Consider the following 26,512-nt stretch of genomic DNA (forward strand, 5'->3'; position numbering starts at 1 on the left):
AGTGGCAGATGAGAAATCTATAAACTATGGACCTCCGGAAAATTATTTAAGCTGAGGAAAGAAATCTAACTTTGAGCTGCTAAGATTTAATTTAATCAGTACGTTTTTATATGGTTGGGATATTCAGAGTTGATATTTGGGGTACCAAATAGCCATATGCTAAAAGCCCACCATCACTTTAGTTATAAAGAGCAAATATGGGTATAAATTTTAAGTTTTACTTTTTGAAATAGTCAGAATAGTGACCTGGCAGTAAACTTCATGAATTTCTTTGGATCGTATTTCCAAGTAAGTATAATGGGAATTGGTTGCTTTTTCAGTCAAGTTAGAATACTGCCATCTAATGGCAATGTCTTAGAATAGGTTTTAAAATTTGATCTTGGGATGTATTGATTTCATTTTGATTTAACTTAATCAGCTTCTTCTCATAGGAGGCACTTCTGCAAACTATACATTTGAAAAATTCCAAAATTTGGTTTACCTATGCCTAAACTGGAACTGAGAGCAATCATAAAATAATAATAATAATAATAATAATAATAATAATAATAATAATAATGTATATTGGCTCATCCCTATAATCAACACCTACTGCTTTGCAAGTAAACATTTAATATATGAAAATTTAACACAGAATTATTGGATTTGATAACAAGATTATGAAAGGAACCCTCATCTTAAAAAAAGGAAATGATGCAATATCAATATCATTTATATATCGTTATGACAATGATAAACTTCATGTCAGCTTCAATTGACATTTATAAAGAATTAGACTCAATCTCCTTCCAGAATTTTTAAAGAAAGGCACAGTTAACTATACTGAGCTTGCACTGCAATCCATGGGCCAAATTAACCATAATTAAATTTCCCCATTTCTTGTTGTGCTGTCATCCAGATTCCTCTGATTCTTCATGACCCAACAGACACAAGGATTGTCTGTCAATAACTGGTTCTTTGAATTCTTATAAGCTCATGCTTGTATCTTTGGTGATAGCTTGTAGCCATCTTGTCTTCTGTTGGTCTCTTTTTCAATTGCCTTTGTTTTTTCCAAGGCTTGGGGTCTTCTCCAATGATTCTTGTCTTCATACTATGTGTCCAAAATATCTAAGCTTCAGCTTCATTATTAATGCTTCCAATGATCAACTTTTACTTCAAGCAGGGTTGAATAATTTGTTCTTCTTGTGGTCCAAGCAATTCTCAACAACTTCTCTAGCACTGCAATTCAAAGGCATAATCTTTTCTTTGCTCAGGCTTTCACAGCCATATGTTAAAACTGGGGAAACTATGATCTTGACAATAAGTACCTTTGTTGTCAGTCTGATGTCTCTGCACCTTAATATTTTGTCTAACGTATTTTATCCATTCATTTAACTGGATCTTAACAGCTCAGTCTGAAGCAATTGTACAAATATATATGCTGTCTAAGCAAAAATAAGGTAAATAAACCCAAAACTGGAAATCCTTAAAGAAAGAAAGAGGATTCTTTTTTCTTATGGTATTGGTGAGGTCTCAAGAGTGAAAACATATGGTGATATATAAGATAAAAAAATGTAGTCCTTTTAAAGTACACAAATGTTTCCTTTAACAGCTTCATCAAATGCCATTCATAAAGGAAAGAGAGTTTCTGCCTCCAGTGAGAGGCTAATACTGTCATTTTCTTTCCTATTGCTAAAATTAAAGTTTTAAATCAGAGCTGGGCAAGAATTAGTTTCATGACCAGATTCCTAGAAGTAATCCAATCCTGTTATTTCACTGAGAAAGTGGTCAGAGCCCAGCCTCCTCCTTCCACGTCTAGAGTTTCTCTACGGCAACTTTGTGTAAACATGCTCAAAAAGACTTTTTTTAACACACCACCTTCATCATAGACTGTACAGACCTCCTGGCTCCATATTTCTAGAGAGGGGTGGAATACATGCAGTGGGGGGAAAGGGGTGACATTCTTCTCCCAAAGCCCTACTTGGATGCTCTCCTGGCCATCCCTTCAGGCAACAGCAAGCTTATCATCTTCCAAGCTGGACCACAGCCCATTGACTGAGTTTAGTGTGACCTGTCATCATAGACAACTTGTCCTGTCCTTTTGTTTTGTTCTTATTGTTTTTTTCTTCTCAGGCAGTTTGCTCAGGCAATTTTACCAAAGCTCCCAGTATTCCTTAGGGAGCCAATTTTGAATGAGACCTACCTTACCTTGTCCATCCTTGATCACCCCAGCATGACTGTAAGTAAAAAGGAAACAGACTTGGCTTTCTCTCTCTTTGCCATCACCCCTCTTGAGTATGCTACTCATCAAAGAAGCTGCAGTTAGGACAACTGATGGTGGTCATATTGCAGGTCAGTCAATAGGACTGGCTTATTCCTCACTGAATCCGGCACTCCAGCTCCATTCCCCCACAAGCCATTTTATGTGAGAAAAGGACTTTTTAAAAAATTCCTTCTGAAGCTCCATAGACTTAGGATGAATTCCACTTTGCCTGAGGTTAGGCCTACCCTGAATTGCTCTCTTCTGCACCACATTATAGTTTTGAGCCAAACTGAAGCCCAGTGCTATTTTGAATTATTATAATTTGCTTTCAAGGCCAACTATGATAGATAATATTTTATTCTTTAAAATAAGCTATGTTTTAGATTTGTTTTTTCCTAAACAATGCTGAAAACAAAAGCATTCACACTTTATATATTCAAATATTTATTTGAATAGTAATTATTTTGTTTGTTATCCAGTACCTTGGACGCACTGCCTATATTTAAAGGGTCTTAATAACTATGCCCCCTCCCAATTTCCTAAGTGTACATGGGATAAAGACCCAAAGAAGAAATGTGAAGTCCACATAATACAAATTGTATGTAGCACAAGTAATTTGCACAGACCAAAGTTAGGAATATGAGAGACGTGTGGTTCTCCCTTTCCCCATAATTTTCTCCTCACCTTGTTGATTGTTCAGGTGATAGGGGAAAACAGGGCTTCACTGTCTTCTGTGAAGATGCTCTGTTCTGCAGAAGTGGAATGGATTATCCCTTTTCTGTGTCTGAACATGAGGGACAGATTCTTTCTGGAGTGCTCCAGGTTCTCCTCTAGCAATCTTGATATGATATGGGTAGTTTCGAATGTCACTTGGAAGCATCTGTAATATAATGATGGGATGAAAAAAATAAGCAGTATGGGTCCTCATAAGTTTTCATGTTTTCCATGGTAACAGCTATTGCTTTACTATGCTTCTTTCCCCATTAGAGAGCATCATCATTCGTCAGGTGCGCATAAACTCAAGATGAGAAGCCACATCAACTCAGTGTTACTCTTGTGCACTTCTTCGCCACACCTCTGGGTTGGATCACTGTGAAAGTTCCACCTCTATAATTCTGATCTTCCATGCTACTGATCACTTGTGAAAATATATTTTACTGCTTCGGTTGGATTTTGGTTTTTCTGTGTGTGCATGTGCAACTTTTATTTTATTTCTTAAGAAACTGTTTGCTGTTTTTTAAAACTAGATGGTAAGAAAGGAAAACATGTGCTTTGCAAAGTGTCCAAACCAAATGGCCTTTGTCTGATTTTGTTTGGTGTTTCCTACATAATTTATTTTTATAATACACTTTGTAAAGCAGGATTTTGTTTTGCCAGACCTTTTGACTTCCTTGTCAATGGCACATTCATTTTGTAGAATACACTGTCAAAATTGCAAGGTGCCAATTTGTATATTTTCTATAGGTGTTTATAAAGATATTGACTTGACCTCAATAAAGGCACCTTCTTAAGAAAACGTGTCACAGATGTTCCCAACCATAATGTGACTGTGTGACTGAATTGCCCTAAGGACTGCTTTATAAGATAATATTATAGATCTTTGCACTGTGCTATGATTTAATATAAAAATAATTACCAACAAACCAAAGCCTTGAAACTGTATTTGACTTTTAGGATTGTTTTTAAATATTGTATACCAATGTCTATCAAACAATGCTTACATGTGTGCTGTTATATATTCTTGTATCAAAAGGTATCACACTGTACCAAATAAATTTTCATAAGCGTGCAACAAAACCATGGTGTCCCAACTGTAGCCCTGGAGTTAGAACAGATAGCAATTGTCAAAACTTTTATTAATTTTTTTTATTCATACTGATAAAAAAAATTATGCTATGTTGAGATCAGTTTAACTAATTGGATGGAGAGATTAATTGCAATCTATTCAGAGTTTGGTGTACCTAAGCCTAAATTTGTATAGGTTTATTCAGCAAATTATCAGCAGACAGCAGGGCAGGGCATCTGCTGAGCCTCAAAACTAGTTTCTACCACTGTTTATCAGTCTGGACTTCATCACGAACCAAATGTGTGATTTCATGGAAGTGTATTTGTGAAGGATCTGCACACTAAAACAGGTCACCTAATTTCTCTGTATTTCAAGACTACATTTTAGCTGAAATACAGAAATAACATAATAATTGAGTCAGCAAGAATGGCAAAGTATATTGGAAATTCTTGTAAGATATATATTAAATAAGTAAAGGGAAATTTAATCATTATGAAATATTTATATTTCATAAAATATTGAGAAGAGGAAAAGGAATCATGATGAGCAAAAACAGAGGCTGGAAAAATAATCTGAAAGCAGACATTTCAATGAGGCTAGAGAATTAGTAGAGAGCCAGTTTAGTGTAGTGATTAAAGCACCAGGCTGGAAACCGGGAGCTCTAGTCCTGCCTTAGACATGAAGCCAGCTGGGTGACTTTAGGCCAGTCACTCTTTCTCAGCCCAGGAAGAAGGCAAGGGCAAGCCAATTCTGAAAATCTTGCCAAGAAAACTGCAGGGACTTGTCCAGGCAATCGTCTGGTTGCCAAACATTGACTTGAAGGCATACCCACCCACCAAGAATTAGTACTATATAGATGATAAAGTATTTCCTTATGCATTACATAATCTGGGTTTTCTACAAAGTGTGGACATTGCCAGGAAGACTTTGCTTCTTGAGTATATTGCTACATGTGAATGATGTTAAGTACTGTACATACATAAGATGGTATTTATGCAAGATAAGATATGAAATGGCCTGCTAGCTACACAGGTGATTGTAAATTCCAATGAAATCAAGGGGAATGTATCAATAAACATGGATAAGATCAGCCAGCAGAAGGTAATACAAAGGAGTTAATCATAGCCTACAACTTCCTTATGGGATAACAACCAATTTGTCTGACTTGAAGTTTCTCCTTTTAGATTTTCTGGAGGCTTTGGTAGATGACAGGGTTTTGATTTAGGCAGGGTTTTCTATTTGTAAATTTATACTAATTGGAAAACCAATTAAAATTAAAAAGATAATTTTAGTGGTGTGTGATCACATTTATCTTTACAATTTCAGTAATTATCTCTAAATCCTGCAGATCACATTCATCTTATGCCTTTCTATCCTCTGCTAAACTCCTCTTTTTGAGATCCACAATACTTCCCTCAAATGAACAAAATATTTAATAGCAAACTGTTATTTACTTCAGAAGTGCACACCTTCTGTTGGCTTGAGGGTCTCACGAGCATTTATGTGGCTCTTCATAGGCTGCATTCTAAAAGTGCCAGGGTCCATTTTGTAATGGGGTTCCCATAACTTTAAGAAGATGAAATGGTTAAGTATCTGCATGGAGTAGAGTTCTCATTCCATCCTCCAAGCCACCAATGCAAAAACAAAACAAAACAACCCAAACTTTTCCCCCACCCACTCTGGGGTAGGGTCTCTGAGGTTCATTTTGTGAAAGAAAACATCTTTCACTGGGACCATTCTGTGAGAGTGCCCACAATACTTTTTAAAATTCTTGCAAGCTAAAAAGAGAACCCATTTTATCCTTGATGATGATTAACTAACAGCAGCAGAACTGATACAGCATTCAACAACAGAAGTTGCAGAAATTAGGATAGAACAGAGTGACTGATTCCCTGGGTGCACCAGAGGGGAAATGCAAGGGAAAGGCTTCTGCCTTTCTCCAGGAAACCCATGCTTCTAGGAGATCTTGGTAGGTAAGCTACAGTATTCTGTACTTTGGTCTACTTTCTTGGTTCACTGCCTACTGTTATATCAGACTTCTTTCATTCAGTAACTGTATCTCCCATAATCCACAACTCATAATAGCTACTCTGTTAGGGATGATGGGGATTGTATTTCAATACTTCTGAAGGATGGCAGTTTTGGAATAAGCCAAATTCCAGGTAACATTATACCTGAAGTGCCTATTTTTACCATCAAAATCTTTTTCAAAAAACGGCCAACAGAAATTGCCATGAACACCGCACAAGCTGAAAGGTTTAAATGTAACTGACGGCATAACTGTCTCTTTCTGTACCCAATCCTCAGAAGCAAACCGCAGTGAGACATCTTTTCTAATATTTACTTCATTCGAAAGAAAGCAATAGCAAGACACTTCCGTACAGTGCCCAGAGAATTGCGGAGATGCACCCTAGTAGACCTGAATCTTCACCATGCTATCTGAATACACTGAATATATCTGCTTTTGAATACAGTATACAAGAGTTTCCCATAATTATGTTGAAGTCACCTTAATCGTGTAATAATAATAATGATGATAATATCATCTACTACTAACAAACGCTTCTGATCCAGCTCTGCACACGCATTTGCAATGTCACCGACGTTCTACAACAGTTACATTAAGTGTAACAAAACCGCACCATTCTTTTTCCGCCTCTCGCTGCGCATGCGTAATTTGAGAAATTCTACCTGAGAGATTGCTCCCATTGGTTCCTTGAACCGATTGAGGAAGAGCCGGAATCTATTGTAGTCCCGAAATCGGTCCTCACCGAAGGTCAAGTTATCGCCTGGCGCATGCGCAGACTGGGGAAGTGAGGGACCGCGGGTGGGGAGGACCCGGAAAAGCGCTCCGCTTCCTTTATTTATATCGGAGTGTTTACGCAGGCGTAGTTGTCACTCTTACGAGGAAGGAGAGAAAGGTGGTCGCTGCCGCCTCTACCTCCTCTCTTCTCCCGTTTCCAGACGGCGGAGGCGCCATGGCGATGAACTATAACGCCAAGGCGGACGGGCAGCCGGGGGGCAGCGGCCTTGGGGCGTCCGGCGGGGCATCCGGCGGAACCGCCACCAAGAGCCGCAAGCCCGACAACACGGCGTTCAAACAGCAGCGCCTGCCGGCCTGGCAGCCCATCCTCACCGCCGGCACCGTCCTGCCGGCTTTCTTCGTCATCGGCCTCATCTTTATCCCCATCGGCATCGGCATCTTCGTCACCTCCAACAACATCCGCGAGTACGAGGTGAGACCTCGGAGGACGGCGGGCGCCGATGGTGGAGGCTGCGGCGGCGCGGGGCTCCCACGGGTTAACCTGGGGGCCGAGAGGCCCAGCCTGCCCGGTTTGTGTTGGCCGCCCCGGGCTCGCCTGCTGGAGTGCCTTGGAAACGACGTGCCGATGGGGGTGACGCAGGGCTTGGCGACGCGGACGCCCAGGCACGGGTGCGGGGCTGTGGGCTGAGTTCCCTCTTTTCGGTCGCCCGGGGTTGATTCTTGCGGGTCCTGGGAAGGAAGGAGCTCCTATTTGCGGGAACTGTAAGATACGCGCTGCGCCCTCACTTGTAGGGATGCTAACCTGGCACGGAACGGGTGGATGCGTGTGTAAACCGTGACGGAATAGGCCTCTCTAAAATTTCCCGTGTGGGCTGAGGCCGCGTCAATCCTGCCTTTGTGAAGTCGTCTTGCACAGTGGTGTCGGTGGTGTGACAAGCATAGGTGTATTGGTGCCTGGGAGCTGTCGGGTGATACAACTTCCAGTGGGACAGAGAAGCTCCAGCATACACTGAACATCTGCTGTTGGTGTAAACAGCCTTTCTCAACCGTTTGACTCTGGAGGAACCCTTGAAATATTTTTCAGGCCTTGGGGAACCCCTTTATTACAAAATTATTATATTAGTTTCATGGGTAGGCCTGTATGTATGCATTAATAGTGTTCTTAAACTAAATATAAAGAATGAAACTTACCTCTTTAATGTGAAGTTGCCCGAATTTGAAATAATTTTTAAATAAATGGTGATCTCCAGGGAACCCCCAGTGACCTCTCATGGAACCCTAGGGTTCCACAGAGCCCTGGCTGAGAAACCCTGGGGTAGACCATTCCCAGCTTGGGACAGGAAGGCCTTCAGAAGGCTGTAGGAGCAGCATGCATGTGGAATCCATATGAGTGTTTACGTAGCACACGATTGCTGAAAACACCACTGTAGAAGAGGGGTCCCCAAATTCTTCAGCTCCTGGACCCCCTCATGAAGTTTCAGACTTCAGCAACCCCCAAATATTTATTATATGAAAATAATTTAATATTACTTTAATAGTACTATAATAATAACAATTACACCTTGGGGAACCGTGCTGTAGACTGTGACCTGTTTTAGAGGGTCCAACTGGGTAAAAGTTTGTTGGGTTTTTTTCAAGTCAGAAAGCAAGGGAAAACAAGTTTATTTTTATAAAATTGGGTTGGAGGAAGTTAGCAAAATGCATGGAAGCAGAATTATCTATTTTGAGTGTTTATTGTATTCTAAAACAGCATATGTGAAGCTGCAGCATTATATGTTGTAAGAAAAGCAAATCTTTCACTGTTTGGTCTTTATGCTGTAAGATTGAATGACTGCATTTAGATAGTTTTCCAGTGACAATTTATGAAGTTGTAGCTTTATGCTACCATCTTGGGTTGTTGTTGCTTTTTTTTTTTACCTTTAAGTTTGTTTTTGACTCCTGGCAACTTCCTGGAAAAGTCCCTGCAGTTTTCTTGGCAAGGTTTTTTGGAAGTGGTTTGCCATTGCCTCCTTCCCAGCATTGAAAGAGAGTGACTGGCCCAAGGTCACCCAGCTGGCTTTGTGCCTAAGGTGGGGCTAGAACTCACAGTCTCCCAGATTCTAGCCTGATGCTTTAACCACTACACCAAACTGGCTCTAATCTTGGTTAATAAATCAAAATAAAGAGGATGGTGAGGAAGAGGAATCAGATTTTGTGGTTTCAAAAATTATTTATAATTGGAATTTCTTCATCCTAGGGCGAATGGCATGTTAGTAATAATTGCAGTCATGACAAAGGTACTTATGACAGGTCTTGTGTGTTTTATACGGTATTGAAATTTTGATGATTAATAATGTACAGAACATTGTATTCAGTACAGCTTATTCACAAATATGACTGCAGTTTAAACAGTTTTAGAACAGACTGGCTTACCATTAGAGCAGTACTAAGTCCTATTTGTCATTTAGCAGGTTCATCATCTTAGGATTTTCTTTTACACAGTTGACTCCCCACCATGTGTCCAATTAAGAAGATGTGTGTTTTCTTGATGGAGAATGTTGTATCTTGCATGAATTCCAGTGGCTATGAGCCACTTAAACTGTTATGTGTGCGGAGACCTATTGCTATTGTATTATTTTCTTCTACCATTTTCAGTGCTTATAGCTTTGTTTTTAATTTTAGGTTTATGGATGTTATGACCTGGTTTTTCCATTTATATTTTTAAAATGCTGATTTAGCAAGCTGTCATAGGTAAAAATCAATTGTTATTTGAGAGTATGTGGAGTTTAAACCAGCAAGAAATATTAAAGATGTGTATGAATATGAAGAGGTGGAAGAACATATTTGGAAATAAAAAGATTGTAAAAACAAATGAGCAAATTCAGCTTTAGGTTTTTATCACTGGAAAACAAAACAGGATATAAGAGGGAAGAGAGGATGAATTGGGTAAAATTAATAGTGCGAAGAAATTGGTGATCATGAAGTAAAGACTTGGGGAATATAATGGATTGGATTTCCTTTCATGCAGCAAGCTGAACAAATTCAGAAATAAAATTAAGAGACAGTGAAGCCATTTTCAAGGTCACCTCAGACACTTTTTGTTGGAGGAAAATTATGAGAATGCCTTGGACTGCCAGAAGATCAAACCAGTCCATCCTCCAGGAAATAAAGCCAGACTGCTCACTTGAGGGAATGATATTAAAGGCAAAACTGAAATACTTTGGCCACATAATGAGAAGACAGGACACCCTGGAGAAGATGCTGATGCTGGGGAGAGTGGAGGGCAAAAGAAGAGGGGCCGATCAAGGGCAAGATGGATGGATGATATTCTAGAGGTGATGGATTCGTCCCTGGGGGAGCTGGGGGTGTTGACGACTGACAGGAAGCTCTGGCGTGGGCTGGTCCATGAAGTCACGAAGAGTCGGAAGCGACTAAACAAATAACAACTCAGACACTTTATTTTTCTGCTGGTATTTTAGATGGGAATCAAGGAAAGAAATGAAAATCTCATATAATATGTGTTCCAATCTTTATCATAATAGAAATCTGACACATGAACAGAATGGAATGAGCTCATCAGATCCCTGCTGTTTAGATCTTATGAGTATTTATTAACAGATGACAGAAAACAGAATTAAGTTTTGTAGTGATTAGCAGTTATACGCTAGATCATCTGAGGGTTTTTTTTTTCTGCACCTATATTTTTGAGAGACAAATTGTTCAAGATGCTGATGTTGCCTGATGTTTGAACAGTGTATACAGATGGATGGAGAATGTACTTGTCAATACCATATGTTTTTGTGTAAAATTACTCATTTTCATTAGTCGGATGGTATTTCAGTCTGATAGTTCTGATGGACAGCAGTGTGTTAAATTGTGGGAGAAATTTCACTCCAGTCAGTGACTTGCATCCAATTTTCTAGTGGCTATTGATTTTGAAGTTTTTAATTATCTTTATTATTTCTCTTGTCAGTACTCTTCTCTTGTCTGCCTGAGAGGAAGCAGCTTTGCTACAAACACCTATGATTCTTTTTTTAACTATGAAAGATGTTTTGAATTGCAAAAAAAAAATCATAAAGCAGAAGCAAGATTCTTAAAGCTAAATTTGGCATATCACTAAAAAAATGGAAAGCAACTGCTTTATCATATCAACAAGAATGAGTTAGGAATTGCTTTCTGTTTTCTTTTAAAGTATATAAGGTAGGCTTTCAAATGTAGTATGAAGGATTTTTCAGAGAGTATCTTACCTTTTCTATCTAACGAAACCTGGCTTATATCATTCATTATTTGCCAGTTTGACCAGGATGCTGTAGTGCTAATGTACAGATGCAACTTTACTGCCTCAGACACTATGTGTGCATTCTGGAAGAAACGTTAAAAATAGGTTGATTTTTCAAATAGAATATGGAATGGTAACATTCAGAAAACCTATTAGTGCAAATTAAACATCTCTACTCAAAACATTAAAGCAGCTGCATCTTTTGCAAGTCTTAGCATGACATGGGATTGCCAGTAAAATGGTTGTGTGTGCACAGATAGCGCAGAGCGGTAATATGAGTTTGCAGAGAACACGCACAGAAGTACTTCATTAGTGCTCCTTTGCATTGTGAAATACCTCTTTGAAGGCTTGTGTAGCCCTATAAAATAGTAGTGATATTGGGCAAATGTTTGATGGTAGCATCCAATTAAAGAAACTGTTCATTTTCAGTGTAAATCGTTGAATATTTTCAGAATTCCAAAAGCCAGTCGGAGATGCATTGCATGTCTTCTTGGTGCACTCTGTTCCATTAATCATTTTCTAAAAATAAGCAGCTTTTTTCATGTCTAAGAACAAAAAGCTCATTTTTAAAACTATCAATGCAGAGAAATTTGTTCCATTATTGTTGCTGTACTAAAAAGAGATTCTGAGAGGTAACATTGATTTACCAGTGTGTGTTTGTTGTTCTATTAATCTTAGTAAAGCTTATATGTGTTTTTCCTTATTTTCTGGTAGCACCTGTTGGCTCTTTAACCCTAATTACTATTATTGTAATAAAATGAATATGAATTAGTCATACTCTGTCAGTAGTAAAGCTAAATTTGAGTGTGATTGCTTCATTTAGCTCATATTGTTCCTATGATATTATCATTTTAAGTGGATAGTGGAATACATGGATCAGTCTTGGACAGTTACAAATCTGTGTTGTTTTCTGAATTGCCTAAGAGGAATCCTGAACATATTTATACAGACTTCATTATCATTCAATCCACTGTAAATATATGCTACATATATTTTTTTAACATAACTAACTGGAGTGTAGAATACTTCCTATGGTGGCCTAGATATGCAAGGTTTTGCTTAGCATCCTCCTTTCTAATAGTAGTTCATTGTACTACCCCAGGAACAGTATAGGAACTGTGGTGATAGCAGTGACTCAGATATCTACTTACCTGCTGTATATTGTGCTTTGATGTTGGTTTTATAGTCACGTTTCTTTCTTCCCCTCCCCCTTATTTCTATCTTCCTTTTTTTCTTTTACAGATTGACTATACAGGAATAGACCCAAACAGTCCCTGCAATAATTGTTTAAATGTATCTTGGAATAGCCCACCCTGCCATTGTGCCATTAACTTCACATTGGATCAACCGTTTGAGGTATATTACACTCTGTCTTTGTCTAGTATGCCAGTTGTGCTCTTTCCTGGGGAAGGAAACTCTGGTTATGGTCACATCTTGACATCTCCTGGTAATATTACTGAATATTGATAATATTATTGAAATGCACTCTATATGAGGCTGCCTTTGAAAACTCCTTGGAAGCTGCAGTTGCAAAATCCAGCAACCTACTTGTTGGTACTATTTGTACATAACTCCAGTGCTTTGGGATTTGCATTGGTTACCAGTAAGTTGGCTGGTATAATTCAAAGTGTTGGTTGTGACCTTGAAAGTTGTACACCCATAAGGACTGTCTACATCAAGTGGATCCTCTGTATCCAGTGTGTATGTCTCAGGTTGGGATACTTCCTCATGTGAGATCGGAGAATGCAGCACTGGCACCTACTCTGTGGTAGAAGCTTGTATCAGAACTCTGGCTGTATTGCTCCTGACCTTTAGGTAAAACCTTAAAAACTGAACTTTCAAGAGAGCTTTTGGTTAAGGTCTGCCACTAGTACACTTTTTATTATTTTGATAATAGTAATTTATGTGAGGCAATTTTAAGGATATTTGTACATTACTATTATAATTTTGTTTTCTATTGTACACTGCTATTTATTTCATTTTATATGGCCATCCCTCTCACCAAAGCAACTTTGGGCAGTGAACAGAATTTCACAATATAAATGACTGTAAAAAAACCCACAACATATCCAAAGGAAAAGAAATGGCAGCCAAGGATTAAAAAACCTCAGAATAATGACCAGCTGCTGCCATGAGTCCAAGTAAATGCATACAGTCATGTGAAAAAGTAAGTGTACCCCATTGATTTTTTTATTTTTTCAACGTATTTCAACATACAGATATTTGATCTTCATGTCAACAATATTGATAGATAAAAGAGATAACAATAACAATAGCATGCACCATTTACATTTTGTAGTCCGTTGTGTAATTTAAAGACAAATAAATGCAAATTTCACAGGCGGAAGAAGTAAGTACACCCCTATATTTATCACTACCTCAATTGTCAAATCATGCGCAAATGATTTGAACATCATTAGAGAGGATCTGGGAGGAGCCTGTCTTAAACCTCAGACATTTAGTTTGATTTGCTCCTTTTTACTGAAGCATGTGGTATCACCACATCTAGATTGACAGAGTTCTCTGAGGCCTTCAGAAAGAAGGTTCTAGATGTCTGGAAGGGGATTTAAAAAGATCGCCAAACTGGGCATCAATCATTCCACTGTCCAGAAGATCATCTACAAGTGGAGACGATTTGAAACAACTGCCAATTTGCCCAGGCCAAGCCATCCCAGCAAGTTCATCCTGAGAGCAGAACACAAGATGCTGAAAGAAGTCTCTAAGAACCCTAGAATTTCATTACATGACCTACACGTAGCTCTTGCTACTATTGATGTCAAAGTACATGAGTCTACCATCAGAAAGAAGCTGTAGAAATTAGATCTACCTCGGAGGTGTACCAGGAGGAAACATTTGCTGTCCAGAAAGAACATCAGGGCAAGACGTTTGCTAGTGAATATCTAGGCAATGACCAGGATTTCTGGAACAACGTGCTCTGGACAGACGAGGCGGTGATAGAATTGTTTGGCCATAGTACCAGAGATGTGTTTGGTGAAAACCACCAACAGCATTTCACCAGAAGAACCTAATACCAACTGTAAAGTTTTGACGTGGTGGTGGAAATGTTATGGTTTGAGGCTGTTTTATTGTATCAGGGCCTGAGCAGCTCACTATCATAGCAGCTCACTATCATATTCATATCCACTATGAATTTTTCATTGTCATGGAAGGTATCTGAGGATAATGCGAGACCATCGGTCAGAAGTCTGATGCTCAGCTGAAAGTGGACCTTGCAATATGACAATGACCTTAAGCATTGCAGCAAATCCACCAAGAAATGACGGGGGAAAAAAAGAAATGGAGAGTTCTGGAATGGCCAAGTCAAATCACGGATCTAATTCCCATTGAGATGCTGTGGGGTGATTTGGAATGGGCTGTGCATGCAAGAAACCCCTCAAACATCATACATCTGAAAGAATTCTGCATGGAGGACTAGGAAAACATTCGTCCCAGTTGATGTCAGAGACTGGTAGACAGTTATAAGGTTGTTTCTGCCAAAGGGGGCAATTCCAGATATTAGAGTCGAGGGTGTACTTACTTTTCCCACAGAAGGAAATGGCATATATGTTAATTTTTCTTGAATAAACGATTGCAAAATGAATTTTTCATACCTTTTTTGTTCAATTACATCTCCTTCATAATGAAGATAAAATATTGATATGTCCACGTATGTTTTTTTTAAAAAAAACTTACTTTTTCACATGACTGTAAATATATGGCTGAAGGAAAATCCTCCTTCTGTTCTCTAGCGTAGCTCCAAAGTGGAATGCCTTCATAATAAATCTACAGCCTACAGGAATGGGCAGCGTACAAGCAACATAAATTAATTAAATAATTGATCTAAACTTGGTGGGTGTGTGGTACTTTTGGGGGGGAGATGGGCGGTAATAAAATGTGATAAATAAATTTTAGTTGAGCCTAATAGTGTGGAAAGTGATTTTATAATGGTTTCTTTCTTTCCTTCCTTGACAAATCCTTGTGCATTAAACTTACATTAACTCATTTTGATTTGTTAATTTATTGTAATAAAAATTAGGTTTAGAGTAATATTAAATGCATGTGCTTGCACTGTTGCTTTGCTTTCTTTCCAGCAAAGCAGCGTGGTTTCGTCTGCACACATGCCTGCAGAGACAGCCAGAAATAGGTTCCAAGGTATCCATGTGTCATGAGTGCCGTTGAGCTGAAGTCATCAGCACAATGGCACACATGACAATAGCAAGGAAACAGGAGAAGGGGCTCAAGATAAGTAGCCATCAACTCACAACGACTAACGGCCAACAAACAATAACTAAACGGATCACGGAGCACACCCGAGCCATCAGCGCCAATACAACGGGGATCGCCCAGCTGACAGCAATCACCGGATGAATAGAAAACCCGATGATGGGCGATCCCGGAACGCCAGCGGGGCCTCACAACCCCTCACCCACCGGCAGGGCAACGTATTGGACAAGGGGGGGTGACGTGACCGCGAGTGAGGGGGCGCTGACCGGCGCGGGGTATTTAAACCCCGCACCGGCGCGCTCCTGTCACTCTCAGCTTTTTTCTTCCGACGCTGTAACTGCGCTGTGAATAAACCAGAGCCTGATCCCTCGAACCAGTGTCTGAGTATTATTCAGAGGCAGGCAGCGCATGACACCATGTGTGCCTTGCAAAAGAGGCAACTGCTTTAACAATTCAGAAAGAAATATCTCATTTGTCTTTGTTTACATTAAAAGCATCTCTTTCAAAGGATTTGCACAACCATAATGTTTAGCATCAATGGAATTTAGATACAATTTAAAATAGGATAGCTTTATTATTTTTCTTATCTCTATATTTGTATGGGTAGTGGCCAACATAAAAGAAGGTGCTGGGTGGAAGACATCAAAACCTATCGGAAAATCCTGTTTTATATATTTTGTATTAAACTCTTTGTATATTTTATATTAAACAACCTTTTCCCTGGTGGGTACACGTTTTACAGCTTACTGCTCTCCTGTTATCAGTAAAGCCAGACTTTTAAGTTGAGCAACAGGGTTAAGAATCCTATGGAGGTGAATGAATAAGAAATGAATTCTGAAAATTTATTTTTAGTGCAAACACTGCTTTACCTAACTATGTGAATGTTATAGTCAGTGAAACATCCCAACTTACTATTCTAGGGCAATGTGTTTATGTACTATGGATTGTCCAACTTTTACCAAAACCACCGCCGCTATGTAAAGTCTCGGGACGATAGCCAGCTAAATGGAAATAACATTTCTTTACATGTAAGTAAAATTCATGTGCCAATTCAAAATTGCATGTGGCAGTCATGATGATTTTCCAAAAATATTAAATTAAAATGTGTTTTTAAATATGGATATTTCATTGGTATCTGAGATTTTTACACTGCTTCTCATATATCTCTGTCCCTCTGTTCTAAATATTTATTTTATTGAATTTTTACTTGTTTTTCAACCAAAGAATAGTGCTGTAGTTATATATCTAGGTAGGTTCTTCATTACTGTAAACAGGTTAATGAATTGTGAATAGCATAGAGCTCAATAGCGGCCCCTCTTACTGAACCCTCTGGAGGAGCTTTGGACCTCCTGAATTTCACATGAATTGTAACAGACTTTTGAAAGGGACCAAAAGCCTAAAATCAGACAGCGTCTCCAGATTCTTCCAACTCTACAAAGACATTTATGGAGAGGCAGGGAGCTGCTGGAAATGTCAGTTTCCACTCACAACCCAATCATATGTGTTCATTTTACAACTGAAGAGGTTTTTAAGTCAGCCATATTACCAGGTAGAGGTAGTCCTCACTTACCGACTGCAATTGGGACCAGCAACTCTGTCACTAAGCGACATAGTCGTAAAGTGAAAAATCATGTGACTGCACCTGACTTACAATGGCAGTTTGTCAGTTCCAGCATCAGTCATTAAGCAAATCACTGTGGGCCTTAAGCTCAATGTCACATGACCACGACTTTTGACTTCCTGCTGGTTTCCCAACTGACTTTGCTTGTTGGAAGCTGGCTGTGAAGATCACAAATGGTGATCATGTGACTGTAGGATGCTGTGACCATTGTAAATGCAAACAAATTACAATCACATGACCACAGGGACGCTGCAATGGCCACAGCTTCAAAGGCTGGTCATAAGCCTCCTTTTTCAGCACTGTCATAACTTCAAACAGTTACTGAATGAATGGTCAGTAGGAGGACTACATGTACTATTTTTGTAGCAACAGTATCCATCTAATACTTGGGTGTACTTCCTTAGAATCCATTTTTGTTTTGAAAAACAGAACAGTTACAAGTTAGTTTTCAGAAGTGCTGGATCTTAATTCTTACTACCATGAACTAATGTGGATTGTAATTATAAGTTGTCATTTATTTGGGGCATTAGAAGAAAGCTAAGTGTCTGATCTTTTATAAAACATGGAACATAGCTTGAAATAGATCATTTTACTTCTGTGTATTGGTCTGTGTTTCAAACATTTGGTTTATGATTTTATTGTCAAATCACTTAAGTTTGATTTTATCACAACAAGGGATGTGAATGTTCAACTAAATAAGTTCCTGTTAGAGGAGACAGAAATCCTGCTCCTTATTATGGGTGTGTGTACTAATACAGATATGTTCTTCATTATTAATAGTGGATTGCTACAGCAGAAAACACTTTGGGAGAAAGGGGAAATGTTTTTTTTTCCTGGAATGTAATCAAAGGCAGTTCTATATATCTTATCATAGTGAAAGCAAGAATTAAGTGGCACTAGGTATCAATTTAAAAATTAGTAATATGAACAGAGAAAACCAATATGTTTGCATAATATCATCCTGTAGTGTAGAACAGAACCAGTAAAACACTTCTGTTCCAAGCTTACTGTAAGAAATTATTGTTAATGCAAACAAACATTACCCACTGATCAATGGCAAGATGTAGATTTAGTGACAATCCCTATGAGGCTCAGAATATCCAGCGTTTGGTTTACTAGTAGAAAACTACTTGTTCCATAACTTATGCAAACATTCTTTTCCAATCTTATTCCATCTTTTAAAATATTTTTATTCCTAATCACGTATTAGAAACATACTAATTCTCCTGTTCAGTACTTTTTACTTACATCATATTTGGTTGTAACAGGCCTTTGAGCCTTGAAGACCTTGTTGCTCTAACATGTTTTTTCGTGGATGACTAAGTCTGTAAATGGGTCAACTGGATGGGCTTAGATGTTCTCATAAGCCAACTGACTGGATGGAGTTAATCCTGTGTAATCTTATGTATGGCCAAGTCTGCCTGGAGATAAATTTAACTCCCTCCCGCTCTCTTTAACTCTTTAATTCATCCCTTTTAGTGTTTCAACAACCCTTCTTCATTGGCTCAATTAAGCATGTTGTGGGAATAGGTTCATAGAAGGAATAAATTCTGTCTTGCATAAATTCTATCTTGTAACATGAAAACATGTTACAAGAAGTATTCTTGCCCCTTACTTAGACTTAATGTGGTGATTTAACTTCTGAGTAGCTTTACTTTCATAATACCAAATTTGACTTTCCTTTTTTTAATCACTTAGAAACCTAGTAAGGAGTGTGAACCTTACCACACAAGTGAGAATAAACCTATTGCTCCTTGTGGAGCTATTGCCAACAGCATGTTCAATGGTATGTTATTTTTTTAAGTATATATTAAGACACAGCATTGTACTTCCACATTGTGTTATGTTTAAATAAAAACAAAAGGATGTCCATGAAATCCATACAGTTCCTCCCTACACCAACAGAATACTCATTCAGTGCAGAGAGTGTTAAGCTAGACAGGTTAGTAGCCAGACGTGGCATAGGACAGCTCCCCATATCCATCCTTATAACATGATTGGCAAGCTAATTTCATCAAACGGAAGGCTGATGGGACTGTCCTCTCCCTCAGTGAAGCCAGTATTACTGTATGGGTCCAACCACATGCCACTTTCCAGAAGGCCTGTCCACTTCCTCAGGAGTTACTGTATCAAACCCGTCCCAAGAAATCACACAAGACCATCCCTCCATTGCCTCAGTAGGCTTAGCCCAGTCAGAGTCCATGTTCCAGTGGATCCATGCCATTTTATCTGCCAGATGCCTAGAGCATTGATTTTGGTTTAGTACCTATCACATCTAGGTTTATGTGATTTTATAGCAGCTGATTCATGTGTAGGGAGGACTAATGGACTTGCAGTTCATATTTATTTGACATACTTCCTAAGCTCATGGCACTAAGAAGGAAAAACAGGCCACTAGGTTTTCACATTTCTGTATATTCTGTGCTTTGGTGATTTATTTCAATAGATGCAGTATGCCTTATGACACAGTTTTACAGAATCAGTTGGAAATATATCACCATTTCATTTCACAACCAATGTACACTCTTGGATAAAACACAACTGTATAGAACATGAACAAAACTTTGATAGTGATTACATTTTAATTATTTTTCCTTTTAGATACATTGACGCTTTCTCGTTTTGACCACGAAACATCTAAATCCGTACCTATTCGTCTGCTTAATAAAGGCATTGCTTGGTGGACAGACAAAAATGTTAAGTTCAGGAATCCTACTGGTGATACAAATAACTTGACAATACTTTTTCAAGGTAAAAATGTAATTGGTAGCTAATTGTTTATATGTTACTGTGCAACAATTCCCATTTGGAAGTTCTTGGAATGGTGTCATTAAAGTGGCTGAAATTAATTTGGTTTTCACAGTATTTTTAAAAAAGAAAATAAACAATCTTGAAGTGCAAATAGTTATAAAAATAGCATATGTGACTAGATATATGTTCTGTGAAACTTTTGGGGGTTTGCTTCACTATTGAGACAATGCAGTAATTTAAACTTTCTTCTTGGACTGTCATAGGCATTCCTCTTTCAATCTCCACATTCTCAACTCTATTTCATAACTCTTTAATTTGCTAAGTGTCAGCAATGGCTTTTGATGGAAGGAGTGGAGTGGACTTGGCCAGGCATGTCTGCTACCCAAACTACAGAAGATGTCCCCAAAGGAGGGCAGGAATCACCATACTTAATATCCAGATATTGAACTATAACTGGTATCCCTTACCACTGGCTATAAGAGGTTGGAACTGATAAAAAATTTAGTTTTGTAAAACTAGGGTATCCCCTGACTTTGTGAAAGATGTTTATTTACTGCATTGCTTTTTCTGTTCTAGAAGATAATATTATATTGGAAAAATATAATTCACACATGGTTTGGATGAGATTTTATAAGGATAACTTGAAGTGTTTTTAGTGAAATTTGGAAACATCTTTTTCTGATGCATGCTTTATAAGATAAATTATTTTGACGCATTTCAATGTTTGCATTTTTTGAAGGAACATCAAAACCTGTCAACTGGCACAAACCAGTGTATAGGTTAGATTCAGATCCAGACAACAATGGATTCATCAATGAAGACTTCATTGTATGGATGCGTACAGCAGCGCTACCTACCTTCCGTAAGCTGTATCGTCTTATAGAGAGGCAAGATAGCTTACAGCCTACTCTGCCAGCTGGGAAGTATTCTTTGGAAATACAATATAGTATCCTTTATTGAAAGTTCTAAGGGATGGCAGTTGATAACTTTGTATAATTGATGTCATTAAATAGGTAGCCCTTGGTAAAGCAGGACTTGCAGGGTAATCATACAATACAGGTCTTTTAAAGGTGTGATCCAGAACTAGAACAAATTTACAAAACCACTATAGTAGGGTGCCCCAAATTTATGTTGATGTACAATCGGTATTTGAAGTTGAATATTCTTCAGTATTTTCAGTCTTAATGCTGTCACCAGCAGCCTTACTTTCCCAATGCCTTCTACAGAAATGTGTAGATGTCCTCTCTTGCACTAAAATACAGGTCTCACAGTAGAACAAATGGACTAAGTGGATTATGTTTCATTCACCTAAAGGGAGTGAGTGGAAAAAGCACTACATGGTAGTATTTCCCAAATGTGGTATTTTTCATCCTACTATCATTTGGTTGTGTGGCACAGAAACAGTTATAGATAACTTCCTGGGTTTAGAATAATGCATATTCCCAACCAGGGAAAACCTATGTATATGGAAGACTGCAATACTATTTTTCATTAATGTGTGAATAAAGTCATAATGCTGGGGAAAGCCATAGGTCATTTGGGTTGGTGGGTGTAGTGGTACACTCCTTTGTATTAGTATTGCAAGAGGTGAACGGTGCAGAGGTAGTGTCTACGAGCTAATCCTTAGTTCAAGCCCCAACTCCATACTGTGTTAAAAGCCAGTGGAGATTTTCTTTAGTTAAAATTTTTAAGACTTGATGTCGCTCATTCATAAGGAGAGCCTCTAGCCCCACTGTCCTAAAATCTCAAAATAAATGCTCACTGAGCTTCATTAGATTTAAATTCAGTGATTGCTGTCCTAACTCAGATATAGCTATGTAATGGAAACAATCCTTGTTTGTTATTTCACTTTGTCAAAACTTCTGCAGCCAGTAGATTTGGCTTTGCTTTTTAAAAAATAAATCATTAGTTAGCCCACAATAGTTTATGTAGCAGAATAGCTTCATAATAAATTGATTGACCATACCATTTTATATTGCTAATCTTTTTTCTTTAGGCTGATGCAGTGTTTAATATCATGCAATTTCAATATTTCTGTATGCTTTTCCGACACATACATCAGATTATCCTGTCCATAGCTTTGATGGGCGGAAACGGATGATCTTGAGCACCATTTCATGGATGGGAGGCAAAAATCCATTTCTGGGAATAGCGTATATAACGGTTGGCTCTGTTTGTTTTTTTCTTGGAGTAGTGCTGCTTATCATTCATCACAAATACGGAAACCGGAACAATAGTGCAGATATTCCCAATTAAGCTAAGTGCTCCAAATCACATGTACTGCATGTGCATCAAGGCGAGTCCAGAGTGGACACAGCTTTTGAAAGCTGTATCCCTGGTAGTTGCTTCTGAGACAGAATACATAAGTATATTTGAAGCCTTCATTTCCGTCACAGTGGATTAACTTGAAGATAACAGCCGTAAAACAGTGCTGACAAGGGGATTTTTGAGGTCTGCCTCTTGCTGGACAGGTGCCATGATGCGCATATAGTCTTTCCTCACCCAATGCATCTGCTGCTTGTTTGTATGCGTTATATGTCAATACTGTATAGCAAGAATGTATTTAGAATAGCTTCTTAGTATTTTAAGGACCTACAGTGCGCTGATTCTTAGAAGGAAAAGAGGCCTATCTATGTTTTGTCATCCAAAGTATTTCGCACGTGAGCTTTGTAACTCATGTACAACTCAATGTGAATTAAGCCCAACTTCCTGCTTGAAGTTCACAGGAAGTTCCAATAAGTGTGTTTTGACACGTGAACTAGTCAACTAAAAGTTTACTTTTTGCCCAGTGACATGAAAGCTGCTTTCCACATAGAAGCAACTGTGGCATAGGAATCTCTAGCATTTAAGTTCTGTTCAACTATCCGTCTTATGTTAAGCACCCTGTGTGGTTGAAATCGCTGAGCCTATTCCAATAGAAGTAGATTGATTTGGGGGCCCAAATCAGGTACAACTGTGTCAGTAAATAAAGTACATTTCTTTCAGTTAAAAAAGCAAGGCTTTCAATAATTTATTATAAACCTGAAGCAGTCAACTTGTTTCAGAAGATGCTCCAGTTCCTTCACTCAGAGCTCCTGGGTTCCTCAAATGTTCCATAAAAAATAAACTAAAAGTTGCTGTGGTAGCATGTGGGAACTTGTGCATCTTGCATACTAAGTCCAATCTATCCAAATTGTAAGAACCCAGACCAGGGACTTTAAAATTATAGATAGATATAGATATATATTAATATATAAATTTGCTGTGTACATAGATGTTGTTTTACATGAAATTTGCTTGTCAGTCTGAGTGTCTGCTATTTAATAAACAGTATCATTTGTTTTATGAAACAATGTTGTTATCAGAAACGTATCTCCTTAAAGCAGCTCTGTCTCTGGTGGCTGTCAAAAAGGACTTGGAGAGGGTAATACAAAATTCACTTTGAAAGTTGTGATACATTCCAAATCTGGAATTTTAACAACCAGGAGTAAAATCCAGTAGATTTTTCCACTGTCCAACTTCTATAGGTAAAACTTTATGTCTATCCCAAAATACTTCTTGCATGCAATTGTTTTTTTTAATTGCCTGTAATGTACAAATTGATATCCAGATTATGAATTCTAAATGAGTATTCATCAGTGAGAGCTGTCAATTTACTGGCAATAGTCATCCTAGTTATGGTATCTCTCTTAAATTATAGCAGAAAGCAGACAGTAATTAGTCCTTTTAAACTGCAGTATTATTTAACTGGCTTCACACAAGTAAATGATTTTAATATGAATTCTAGGTGCATTAATAGGACCAAACTACCTTGAATTAAGTGTTTGTCCCTTTAAATTACATTTTTCCAATCCAAGCCTCTGGAACAGCCACCTAATTTTATATCTACTTTATTCACCTTGAAATCAACAAATTGGTGATTATGGTGGGGAAAACAAGCTCATCTGTTTTATACTGACATATCTTAACAGGCAAGAAATTTTTATCTTCACATAAAATAATCTTAAATATTGTGTCAGCCTCTTCAACTGTCCTACCCTTATTAAAGTTGGCAACTGTTTCAAACATGCCTATCGAAAACCTGCTGCCTTATGTTTATAGCTGTTTCCTACAGTGAGAAAAATAATTATCCTAACAGCCTGTTGTAAATACATTCAAATTTATAGACTGTTACCCTGAAGGATTTTAATTTTATTTCTAGAACAAAATTATTTTTACCAAGAATAAAAACTTCTAACTTGACAGAAAAAAAAGGCTTTGTATTAGCTGATCTTTCTCTTGTAGCTATGGTCAATTGGCAGTCATGCTTACTGCAAACAACCAGTAGAAAAAGCTGTGAAGGGGGAATTCCAGCAGAACAAGACAAGAATTTGTTTATAAAACTAGCACAGTTCGATCACTTATATTTATCCATAACCTGTCTACCTTGTCACCTGTTACATACTTATCCATTTGCCATGTTTACATTAAGCATAGTTTGGCTCTTGCCCATGCCAGGACAAAAGGATTACTCATTCATAGTATCTGTAGAGGAGATATTATGCCTTGCATGAATTATTGAAGACAAGTCTTGGTCATGGCAGACAGTTGAAAAATAATCATGACTTCGATCTGAATCTTACATTTGCTTTTCATATGTAAATAAGAGAGTAATCAAAGAAACAAATTCTGTTCTGCCAGTTACAACCTGTTGGATTAAGTAACTGTTTCAACTTAAGTCTTTTACTGAATATTGACAAAGAGCAGCAATATACATCTGTGGATTTACAAATTTAAATTAATCTGCCTTCTGTGGAAAAGGTTTCCTATTTCCACATAATAAAAATTGAGGAAAGAATGAAGTTTACTTGCTTGAAAGAGAAGCAACTACTGAAATGGGTAAGTTAAGCAGTGACAAGTAATATTGCATTCTTCTGGGACTAAAGATGGGTGACTATCTTTAGAACAGGGTAATAAGAGCTGTAAACTGTTGTTGGTAATTGTTATTTTATTATTAAATTTATATGCTGCCTGATGCCCAACGACTCTGGGTGACTCACAAGTAAAAACACATACAAAGGAATAAAAAATAAACGATAGCAAGATGACAGAACTGGACTGGAACAGAAAAAATAATCCAAGAGGACTACACCCACCCTCGCTAAAGGCATAGGAGAAGAGCTAGGTCTTCAGCACCCTTCAAAACACCAGTAGGGTGGGGGCCGTCTAGATCTTAGAATCATTTGTTCTTCATTTGCGTATATTCAGAAAGCATTTTAAAAGGGGGAAAGTGGAAAATCAGTTATTTTTATTTTTCCATGTGTCTGTAGAACACCTGAGTTTTGTAACAGCTCCACCTTTTTCTGGTTGGTCTGAGGTTTAATATCTAACACATACTGACTCTAACTGTATAATGATGCCTTTCTGATTTCTTCATTTCTCTGCAGCACTACAGATCGTATCCGGCAGGTTAAGGCTTTTGAGGGACTCCAATGGAAAAGGGTGGGAAAATCAATCCTAGATCAGTGGAAGATGAAACATAAGCAGACAGTTTGAGATTGCATTCTTGGTAGTAAGTTGTTGAATACATGTTCATACAACTCAAGATCTGAGAAACTACTTTGAGGAAGGTTCTTGGGCTTCATCTGTTACCGCTGCTTTAACTAATATGGGAATTATTACAGGTTGGGATGAGAGAATACCTCAACACAAAGGCAGATTCTTCTAATAATTGAGGCAACATTAGAAACTATCCCTTGGAAATGTTGCCAGTTTTACCATTTCCCACAGTGGCAAAGAATTAAACAAAATACTGTGTTACCTGGATTGTTTTAATTTAAAACAAGCTCTAAATAGCAAGTAATGCTATACAACAGGCCATTCCCTTAAACTGTAGGAGAGTTCAAGATACCATCAGTTGAATAATAGCAGAACAAATAGATTGATTGCTAAATGCAGTATTGGAAGAAAGCTAGTAAAGCCTGAATTAATATGTGTTTTAAATCACTGAAGCACTACATGAAGGAATAATTTTTTTGTTGCTATGCCTGTTTGAAAATGTAGTAAAGCTAAGTGTTTTCCAATGAGGCTGCAATAAAGACTACAGTATGAAATACCGTGTGGTGTTTTGGAAGTTCTGGGTGTTCAAGAGCCAGTTGCCTGGAAGGTCTATATCTAAGCCAGAAAATTTCCTAGTGCAGTAGGTTGTTCTTGGGACTGTGTGAGCCTGGAAAGTTCATTTGGTATGTTTCGGTAGAGAATTAATACTGGTAATCCCTGAAGGATATTCATTTGGTCCTTGGATAAAATTGTCAGCATTTTATGCAGCTGGTGAGTGTTTTCTCCTTTGCAATAGCCTATTTTACAGAGATACTGTATCTCTAAAAATGATTGCAACATGGAACTGGACTGCTTTTCTTCAATTCCTGGCTAGAGTTTTAAGATACAAGCTGCTTCTGCTGTTAAAATAAGTAGACTGAGCACGAATACACAATGTTATGCAACTACTTAAGGCATTTAGATTTTTTCTAATAACTTAATGTTCTGCTATCAGTAACAGAATCAGACTTTTCTTACACTGTAATCTAGAACACTACTTAATACAAAAATTAGCTTTGGATTTCACAGCATGATGCATCCATATTTAAAACTGCACAAATAAAACCACCTTCACCTCTTCCACATTTTCTTGTAGTCTTGTTCTAGATGAACTTATTTGTAAGGCCAAGTTGTTCAGTGGGAGGCATGTACAATATTATGTACATTATGAGGAAAGTCCTCTGTATTCAAGGGATGTGCAGTGCTTAAGATTTGACAGCAAAGAATGTGGAGCACAGAGGGATGCAAGCACAGCAACTGTTCTGCAACTCCTTACCCTACACATCTTTTCCCAGATAGTGCAGCAGCTA

General features: G+C 38.0%; 3 protein-coding genes across 5 annotated transcripts in view; all 3 read left to right on the forward strand.

The window, feature by feature from the left end:
• Positions 1-3,968, forward strand: part of FILIP1 (filamin A interacting protein 1) — an 88,518-nt gene extending 84,550 nt beyond the window's left edge. The window contains exons 7-8 of one of the 2 annotated variants that reach the window (XM_063312962.1): positions 2,113-2,218; positions 3,230-3,968. In XM_063312962.1, the coding sequence (XP_063169032.1) occupies positions 2,113-2,171 (59 nt within the window). In that variant the 3' untranslated portion in view covers positions 2,172-2,218; positions 3,230-3,968. The remainder of the gene's footprint in view (positions 1-2,112; positions 2,219-3,229) is intronic. The other variant, XM_063312971.1, reaches the window with a different exon arrangement.
• LOC134503995 (cytochrome c oxidase subunit 7A2, mitochondrial) overlaps positions 1-26,512 on the forward strand; it is a 410,163-nt gene that overhangs the window by 372,656 nt on the left and 10,995 nt on the right. The window lies entirely within an intron of this gene.
• On the forward strand, positions 6,952-25,717 carry TMEM30A (transmembrane protein 30A). The gene is made up of 7 exons (XM_063312942.1): positions 6,952-7,264; positions 12,293-12,406; positions 16,195-16,302; positions 18,594-18,681; positions 19,497-19,646; positions 20,386-20,592; positions 21,709-25,717. Exons 1-7 carry the CDS (start codon positions 7,007-7,009, stop codon positions 21,900-21,902), a joined length of 1,119 nt encoding a protein of 372 aa, XP_063169012.1. The 5' UTR covers positions 6,952-7,006; the 3' UTR covers positions 21,903-25,717.

This window comes from Candoia aspera, chromosome 1 (genome assembly GCF_035149785.1).
Source record: "Candoia aspera isolate rCanAsp1 chromosome 1, rCanAsp1.hap2, whole genome shotgun sequence".
In the NCBI taxonomy this organism is placed as follows: domain Eukaryota; kingdom Metazoa; phylum Chordata; class Lepidosauria; order Squamata; family Boidae; genus Candoia; species Candoia aspera.

Coding starts and splice junctions, on each gene's coding strand:
- TMEM30A (XM_063312942.1), top strand. CDS start 7,007: ATGGCGATGAACTATAACGCCAAGGCGGACGGGCAGCCGGGGGGCAGC. Junction 12,407..16,194: donor CATTGGATCAACCGTTTGAG/GTATATTACACT, acceptor TTACTATTCTAG/GGCAATGTGTTTATGTACTA. Junction 19,647..20,385: donor CTTGACAATACTTTTTCAAG/GTAAAAATGTAA, acceptor CATTTTTTGAAG/GAACATCAAAACCTGTCAAC.